Source organism: Echinops telfairi, unplaced genomic scaffold (assembly GCF_000313985.2).
Source record: "Echinops telfairi isolate 266 unplaced genomic scaffold, ASM31398v2 ScPeMD7_3;HRSCAF=10, whole genome shotgun sequence".
NCBI lineage: Eukaryota > Metazoa > Chordata > Mammalia > Afrosoricida > Tenrecidae > Echinops > Echinops telfairi.
In genome coordinates this window covers 57,411,033-57,419,974 of record NW_022103899.1, presented here as the reverse complement: position 1 = coordinate 57,419,974, position 8,942 = coordinate 57,411,033, and the positions used below count along the sequence as shown (strand labels likewise).

Sequence of the window (8,942 nt, the reverse complement as noted above, 5' to 3'; positions counted from 1 at the left end):
AACACCACTACCTTTGGCCCCACCTCCCCCTCTCCCATGTCCCCCCAGAACTGTCGGTTCCGTTGTTTTCTCCTCCAGATTGTTCATCCAGCCTGTCTTATTTAGACAGACCTGCGGAGATAGTAACATGCACAAAAACAAGAGACAGCAAAACCAAGCAACAAAATATAACAAAATAACAACAACAAGCCAATGACAAAAAACAAAACACAAGAATAAGAAAGAAAAGTTTGTAGTTAGTTCAAGGACTGTTTGTTGGCTTTAGGAGTGTTTTCCGGTTGAGTCTGATGGGGCGTCAAACCCTGGCCTCAAAGTCTATTTTTTCACCTTAGTTTTAAAGAATAAAGTTTTCTACCATGAGAGCTCTGAAAACGAGGGTCCATTTAAGCAAGCAAGAAAACCCATAGCCAAAGCACGAAGAAATAGCTAGCTGACACGAGCTCTTGTCTGAAAGGGATTTCCCTCATCATTACCTATTCATCTTGTGAAAAACCCTGTTTTGTCCTTCAAACCTGTTTCAGTCATCATTCCTCCTAGAACTCATTCTGGATTTGTATTCTATTTTTCCCACAAGGAGCCCTGGTGGTATAGTGGGTTTAGTGTCAGGCTGCCACCACAAGTTCAGCAGTTCAAAACTACCAACCACTCTTCTGGAGAAAGATGAAGCTTTGGGCTCCTGTAAAGACTGTGCTCTTGGAAAGCCCTGGGAAGCCACGAGGGCAGTTCTACTCTGTCCTATAGGGTCATTATGAGTCACAATTGATACAATGGCAGTGAATTTTTAAGTTCTGCGTCTTCTCATACATGGCCATAAATGATAAAGTTCTAATTAGCACAATATGGTCATATATGCTTGGAATCATGATTTAAAATGGTGGTTCCCAACCTGTGGGTTGCAACCCCTTTGGGGGTTGAACGACTGTTTCACAGGGTCGCCTAAGACCACTGGAAAACACCTATCTCCGATGGTCGTTGAACTGAGACCCTGCTCCTCTACCGTCTCCAGGCCGGTCCGCCCACACGCAGATACACCCACATACGAGTACCCTATCCATCCAGCGTGAAGACTGTTCACCCATGCTACACCATGCTTCAAGACAAGATTTCATTTATTTGTAATTAGAAATAAATATCCCACAATACATAATTACATATTGTTTTTGTGATTAATCACTATGCTTTACCAATGTTCGATTTGTAACAATGAAAAATATATCCTGAATATCAGATATTTACATGATGATTCATAACAATAGCAAAATGACAGTGTGAAGTAGAAATGAAAATAATGTTATGGTTGGGGGTCACCACAGCATGAGGAACTGTATGAAAGGGTCACAGCATGAGGAAGGTTGAGAACCACTGCTTTAAAAGAATCTAAGAGTCAGGCATCCTGATGCTCAACTAAGGAGCATGTGGACAACACATGAGCTCATAGGGCACCAAATCACACCTACCACTTCCATTTTTTCCTCTTCCTTCTTCTCTTTTTCTTTCTCCTTCTTCTTCGCCTTGGCAGTGATAGACAACACAGCAGTGGAAACCTAAAGGAAGGAACAGGGCAACCCGTTTTAATTCAGTGTCTGTATAAAACATAAACGCCCCAGGAGGACTCAGTTCTCCAACATTTCACCTTTCCTTCACAGTGTAAGTGTCATAAAGAACAAGAGTCAGGGAATAATTGGGAAAAGTAAACAGGACATTCATTCCTATACTTACCACCACTGACCTCAGGTGACTCTCGATCCCTAAAGGCTGCTGTCTAAAACAACTCTGCCGCTCTCTAACTGTCGTCAGCCTGCATGTGGATTTGCTACTACATTTCTGAGATAGATAGAAGGAAATAAATAATTCCTTTGTATAGATACAAGGAAAATGTAAAATTTACCTGAGCTGTGGTGTCCTCCCCTGGCTTAGCTGCCCTACAATGGTGACATATCGCCTGAGGGGTTGGCCTGGAATTAGTCTTCTATGACGGGCCTCATGGAGCTCAAATGTGATTCTGAAAGTCTAGACAATACTGGTGTAAAGCCAGACTTTATTTTATATTAAAAACTGAGGAGTGGGTCAGGAAACACAGGCGCTGACAAACATGACACTCTGGCCAAAGGGGAGTCATCATTTCCAAATTGGGTCTATTACACCATTATCCTGAGATACTCACTCAGAAAATATACAGCAAGTAACAACTGGCTAATGTATAATATTGTCCCGAGGGAAAGAGCCGTTTTCCCAGCTCTCAGGTGTCACAACAAGAGAATTGGTCTGAGTACAACTTGATGGCAGGGCAGGTTCAGCTCTTCCGTTCTTCGTGCTTTGACTGAACACACACTAGTGTCCTCATATATTGTTAGTGGGAGTATCAACTGGCTAATATCCATAAAAATAAATATACAGTACTTATGAGCAAGCAATTCCACATGTAGGATTCCATCCTCACTCTTTCTCTCTCTATATAGGGCGCGTGCATGCACACACACTTTCATTCTCATCACATTTAGACCAGTGGAAATTTAGAAATAACCTCAGTGGCCATCGGATAAACAACTGGTTAAATAAACAACAGTATAAAGGGGTGCAAGAAAAACAAGACCCACACACATTGAAAATTTCCAAAATTCTGTAAGAGTGAAAATAACAAAATGCAGAGCAGTATGCAGACAATAATTCTATTTGTTAGAGACTATTGATATGTGCAGAGAAAATATTTGGAAGGATTCCTAAGTTGTGATTCTTGGAGCATGGGTTCTGGATCAGCAGAAAAGAAAATTATTCCTCTGTAATGTTAGATTTGATAATGGAGCATCATGTGGATGATGACTAATTTAACGCACAAACATAAAGACGGGTTTCTACTCCTGCACAGAGTGTCGGCCGGAAACTCGCACAGGCAGTTGGTTCCCTGCCCTCTAAGGGGGCCACGAGGGCAGTGAGTTTGGAGTTTTTAAATACCTCACCTTCTCCTTTTCCTTCTCTTTTGGTACTTCCAGAGGAGCAGGATATGCAAATGTGGATGGTTTACAGTTTGATTTATATTGAACTTTGGGCATCTGAAAAAGAAAAGATTTTTTCGTTCATTCATTGAAAACCAAACCAAACCTGGGATTTGAGTATTCTAGGCCATTTTATTTTTATTCTAGGCTCTTAACAAGCATACAGATGGAAAAGGAGAGATTAGACGTTTCGAGGCAGAATTAATGTTCAGTGTCAGTGCTTTTCAATCACGTATCCCTTTCTCTGAAAGGCGTCTGCTTTCTCCCACTGTGCTGCAGAACTGCCTTTCTGGAAGGACTTCTTTATGTCGCCTTCACCTTCACAGACCCAGTTTGTAAATGCAGACCTGACTCTGATGGGCTTTCTCTATGCCATCCTAGCAACCCTTACCAGAGTCTACATAGCGCCTCCCTGGGGTCCAATAGGCACCCCTTAGAAAGGCATCTTTCTGTTACTTGTTGCTCAGGGCTACAGTTCTCTAACTTGAACTTGTTTTTATCTATCTAAGTCGCATGGATGTACAGTGGTGATTGGAAGAGCTTATCTTTTCCATGGTAAGGAATGAAATAGAGGCCGACCATCCTGGGTACCAGGAGAAAAGCCCACAAGATTATGCAGACATTTCATTCCAATGTCAACGGTTAGTGATTGGGAGGGAAATCAGAACATTCTTATTTCAAGACATATGATGACTCACCATTTACCAATAAGGCTATCACTTTGAAAAGCCCTATGTGGGGTTGCTGTGAGTTAGAATCAACTCAAAAACAATTAATAATGACATTAGTTTGAATACTGAAACACTTAACCAAAGGATAGCTGGCTGTAGTTATATTGCAAAAGAAATAGTCCCATCAGACAACTTGTGCCCTAAAGATTTTCTTCTGAAAATTATTTAAAAGAGAACAAGAAGGGGAATCACCAGGCACAGGGCGAGGAAGATGGAACTACAAACAAACCCCACTCCTCTTAAAAAGGCATCACAGCAGTTAAGACTTTGACTCAGTGACTACTTCCATTCTTTTCTATTTCTTGGTTCCTCACTGTTGGTCTTGTTTCTGGTCTTTACCGAAGAGACACTCATCCACCCAGAGGCTCCTCTCTTAGTATTATTAACTTTTTATCAATCATTCTAGCACCACAGAACCCGCAAACCCAACCCCCTTCACTTCTTATTAAGGTTCAGCTAAGGTTTGCACTGTTCCCGCCTGTGTTACCATGATGGCACTGGAACAAGTCTCCTCTGCATCACCAAGATCTTTCTAAAACACCCCTTGTTAGCTCATTGATCTGCTTGAGGCCCTTTCACAACTCCATGGCTTTCAGGAGTAAAGAGGATTCAGGACTCATCAGAGTAGTTCACAAATCCCGTCATACCTACGCATTTGCCTCTTCTCACATCACTTTTCCCCAGCTGGATAAAGAATTCGAGGCTCAGAAAAGGTAAGGGTACACAATAGTACACAGGTAGCATACTCCATTCAACAAGATAATTCCATTTGAAACAAAAATACTGATAAACAGTTATGCAGATCTAGTTAAAGCACAAGAAAACTCTAAGCACTATTCACCTTTAAAATTAAATGGAAATCCTTGTGTTCCCCCTTGAACAGGATGGTCTACAGAATTAATGTTTCAGAAACATACCTTTAAGTCCTTGTTAAGGCCAATGACACAGGTAGGGGTGTACGCCAACGACAGGAAGTGTGAAAGAGGAAACCAGAACCAGAACTGGGTGAAGACAAGGACGCCAACCACAGAAGGCATATGGGTGTGCCCAGTCCTGGACTGTAAGGAGATGGTGACATTATGGCCACCTGCAGGAAAAGAGAAAAGCCAGGCACGTCAGTCCAACAGAGCAAGAACACTGGTTTCTGAGTATCACACTGAGGAAATATTTGGTGACAATGCTTAAGAACCCAGATCACACAGTCTAATATGGAGTCCTCAGAGCTCGTCAGCGAGTGACCTGTCTGGGGTCTCCCAACATCGGAGTGCTGCACTCGAACCAAACTCATGCAAATCTAGGGCTTCTTTCTATATAATCACATATCGAAAAAAACCCAACAACCTGATTTTCATATATATATATAAGGAAGGTATAATGCTTTATTAACTAATATTAACAATATAGTTAGGCTTTTAATAAGCTAGTCAGTCATTGCCATGGAATAAATTATGACTCATGGTGACCCTATAGGATTGGGTTTCCGAGACTGTAACTGTTTACAGGAGTAGAAAGTCTCATCTTTCTCTCTCAGAGCACCTTGTGGTTTTGAACTGCTGGCCTTTTGGATCACAGCCCAAATCGTAACGACTATGCCATTAGGTTCCCCAATAAATTAGTACAAAGCAACATTTTAGTACACATCATATTCACAAACAGTAACAAAAAGATAAAAATGCCAACTGTTGGCTTTTCACTCTTTTTGCTTTAACCATATACCTAAATGAAGCCTGTACCAATGATATATTCATAAAAATGTTTAATGGTAAAGACTATTTGTTTGTTTTAGGCACTAAGCAGGAAAAAACTATTGAAATTATGAATGATATCAGGGCTGATTCTATTGAATTAGCTGTTGATAAAGGTGGAACTATGGTTTGACACCTGGCCTATTAACTTGCTTCTTGCCAGCCCTCCTAGCCTATTCCGGAGGGAGTACAGCAAAGAGTGGTAGAGTGTTTGAAAACCAGGCCCAGAGCAGTGCGGGCTGGAGTAAACTAAAATGCCTGCCCTACAGACACCAGGGAGCTGTTACTAGAGCCGTAGCACTAAGGGATTCAGGGTAAGTTTTCCCCAATACCACTAGGATATTAGGCCACTTTGTTTTAGAACTAGGTTCTGACCTTTAAAGTTTTGCTTGGAAGGCAAAACAAAACACATCGTTGCTTTGGATTTGGCCCATGGGCTGTGGTGTTGCCACCTCTGGTCTATAAGGTAACAGGGTTAGTGCTGGACTTGAGAATTCTGAGATGCCGGTCTTGTAGTTTGTAAGAGATAACGATACATGGGCTTGTCTGTCTGGGTGAGGATGCTAACTGAAATTCTGATGCTGAATCCCTGTGGTCTGCAACTCACTCTTCTTCGCTTCAATACCTCATACTTGCCCCCAGCCACTTGAGCCCGGAAGTGAGGATGAAGTGTATAAACTAAAAATGATTTTAATTGTTCTAAGAATCAGGGTTCGACCGTTCAACCAAATAATCTAGGTTTTAGTATTGTACTACAGATCTTTCATTTAAAATTATAATTTGGGTGGTGGGTGGGACTCAGCTACACTTTAATTTTGTTTTTCCAATAAGCATACAGATTTATTGTTGACTTATACTCTTGCCTACATTTACTGAATTCTTCATATATGTTGAGAATGCTTAACTGGAAAAGATCCCAAGAAGCCAGAGAGGTAGATAGTTAGATAATCAAAAGAAAACATGAAAAAATTATGGCAGATATAAAACAGGTGCCAATGGGCACTAAAGTTCAATATGTGGCCAAACACCAGCGGTGGCTAGGTAGGGTAGAAGGGGTGAGCTGCCGAGAGATCTTGCTATCTGACCTCAGTTGTGAATTTGGATTTTATTTATTTCAACAATCTATCTTTATTCAGTGTAGGGACTAGCCTTGTGTTCTAGTATTCTGAGATTTAATAATCAAAGGAAGGTTTATTCTATTGATAGTGTTTATAGTTTTATAGACTGTACTCATAAGCGTCTTACTTTTTGGCTTTTCTCCCTTCAACAGGCCAAATCGGAGTGAGTTCGCATAAACTTCCCTCCACTGATTCCTTTGAAGCTGCCCTCTCCATACTCTGTCCACCACTGCTCACTTTACCAAGACACAGACCAGCCTGCCAACATTTCTCACACACATGCAGCATCAATTTGGAGGAGGAAAGGATATCAGCTCAGGGAAGAAAGGATAACAGAATAATTTTGTGCTCATACGTAATAGTGAACAGTAAGTACAAATTTTCTATACCAAGTAACACTAAAAATACCTAAACCAAAAGCCGTTATAAATAAAAAGAGAAATGGAAAAAATGCACCAGAGTGTGACCCCGCTATGACAAATCAGACACCCTTAGAAAAGAGTTGAGAGGAGCGAGGGCCCGAAGGGAACGGAGAGAGGAAGACGGAGCAATGGCTTCTCCTCCCCCAGTTTTCAACAAGGAACTCTAACACAGTAAAAGTCAGCACACTTGTACTGCAGTGGTGAGAGAACAAGTGAAGTGCTGTCAGTCGACCGGAGCGACACTTCAGAGAGGCGGTGGAAAGAATAGGAAGAACACAGACAAAGGGAAACAGATTCTGCAGCAGTAAGACGCTGCTCCTGAATCCCACGTAACAACCGAGCTACTGATCAAACCACATTAACCCTTCAGTCTTAATGCGGTGCTGATCACGCAATCACTTAAACGTGGAACTAAGGCTACACAGCTACAACTGTGAGGGTGCTGGCGCTGGAACAGCACATCCACACTGCAATCTGTAGCGATGGAGATGTCCTATTACGCTCGTGGAAGGCAATGACGAATGAGGAGGGAACGCGTGGGATGGCAATGTCTATGCTGTTTATACTCGTGTGTGTGGTCAATAGAAATGCAACCACCTACACTCCAAAATATCTATGGTGTATGGAAATGCCTTTAAATTAGAGAAAGGTAACTTGTATCTTAACCTTAACATTTTAAGGTGAAAAGCTTCCATTTCCTGAAAGACTAAAACAAAACAAAAAACCACATTGAATAAGAGTATTCACCTAAACATTTTAGAAAAGAGGGAGGGAAGAAATGGGGAGCTGATATCAGGGGCTCAAGTGGGAAGAGAATGCTCTGAAAATGATGATGGCGGCATATGTGCAAATGTGCTTGACACGCTAGATGAACGTATGGATTGCGATATAAGATGTTACGAGCTCCCAATAAAAGAATTAAAAAAAAATTCATATCCTTGGAAGAGGGGTGGATTTCGAAAAGAAAACCAAAGTCCTAAGTCAGAAAAAGCAATTAAGACAAAAGCAAAAATACTTTAGAAAATAGTATATAATTAGCATATAAAGGCAACTCTCCAGGATAAAAAGGAGACTACACATGGGATATTATTTAAAAAGTAACTTTCATGTGTTGGGAGAGAGATGAGGCTCTCTACGTCCCACACGTAGTCTCAGAAACCCACAGGGCTAGATGGCAGTGAGAGTAGCACAGGGTTCTAGTTCATGTGACAGCGTGCATGCAGTATGTCATAATCAATGACGTACTCCACCCTAGGGAAATGTAACCAATCGTAACCAAGCCGACGTTGAATTCCCTCAAAGTCCACAATTCTGCCTTGCAAGGGCAGTACATCTGGGGCGGAACCTAGGGCAGGGGAGGCTGTGCTCGCCGGAGCCTGACTACAGAGCGCTATGCTTTCAAGCAACTGTTTTCATGTGGTTCATTTCAGGAGTGATTTGGCCTAAAATACAATTTTTCCTATAAAACATTTTTCAATGTCAGCTTGTATAAAACTCATACATACCAAGAAAAATTCAGCCAACACTCCCTGAGTCTCACGAAGTGACAGGCACTTTACAAGAGGTTTTACTTCTCCAAACACCACAAGGAAGACTGGAGCACCCAGCACAGAGAAGGGAAAGACATTTCTCTAGACGACGCAGCTAGTACCATGTACTGAACACCGAATGGCACGAGCCAATTCTCTCTAGTAACTGTAGGTTCCAAATTCTCTCAAGAATTGCCCAAACATAGTCCTCACTATGTCATATAGTCGCACAGACGATTATTTCACTGTTTTTAAAGGAGCCTCAGCTGGTCATCCCCATGTACCGTGTAGAAGGGCCGCGGGGAGGAGACGAGCCAGTCAGGGTTCAGTGTAGCAATGATGAAACATACAACTCTAGGAGGGGGCGGGGAGGGAGGGGAAACAAATGAGGACCTGATGCTGGC

The 8,942-nt window shown here is 41.9% G+C and overlaps 1 protein-coding gene across 1 annotated transcript in view; it reads right to left on the bottom strand.

Moving 5' to 3' along the window:
* PSMD1 (proteasome 26S subunit, non-ATPase 1) overlaps positions 1-8,942 on the bottom strand; it is a 98,113-nt gene that overhangs the window by 8,508 nt on the left and 80,663 nt on the right. Inside the window, exons 20-22 of the mRNA XM_004701672.3 lie at positions 4,642-4,811; positions 2,958-3,050; positions 1,458-1,544 (exon numbers count right to left, since the gene is read on the bottom strand). Coding sequence (XP_004701729.1) covers positions 1,458-1,544; positions 2,958-3,050; positions 4,642-4,811 — 350 coding nt within the window. The remainder of the gene's footprint in view (positions 1-1,457; positions 1,545-2,957; positions 3,051-4,641; positions 4,812-8,942) is intronic.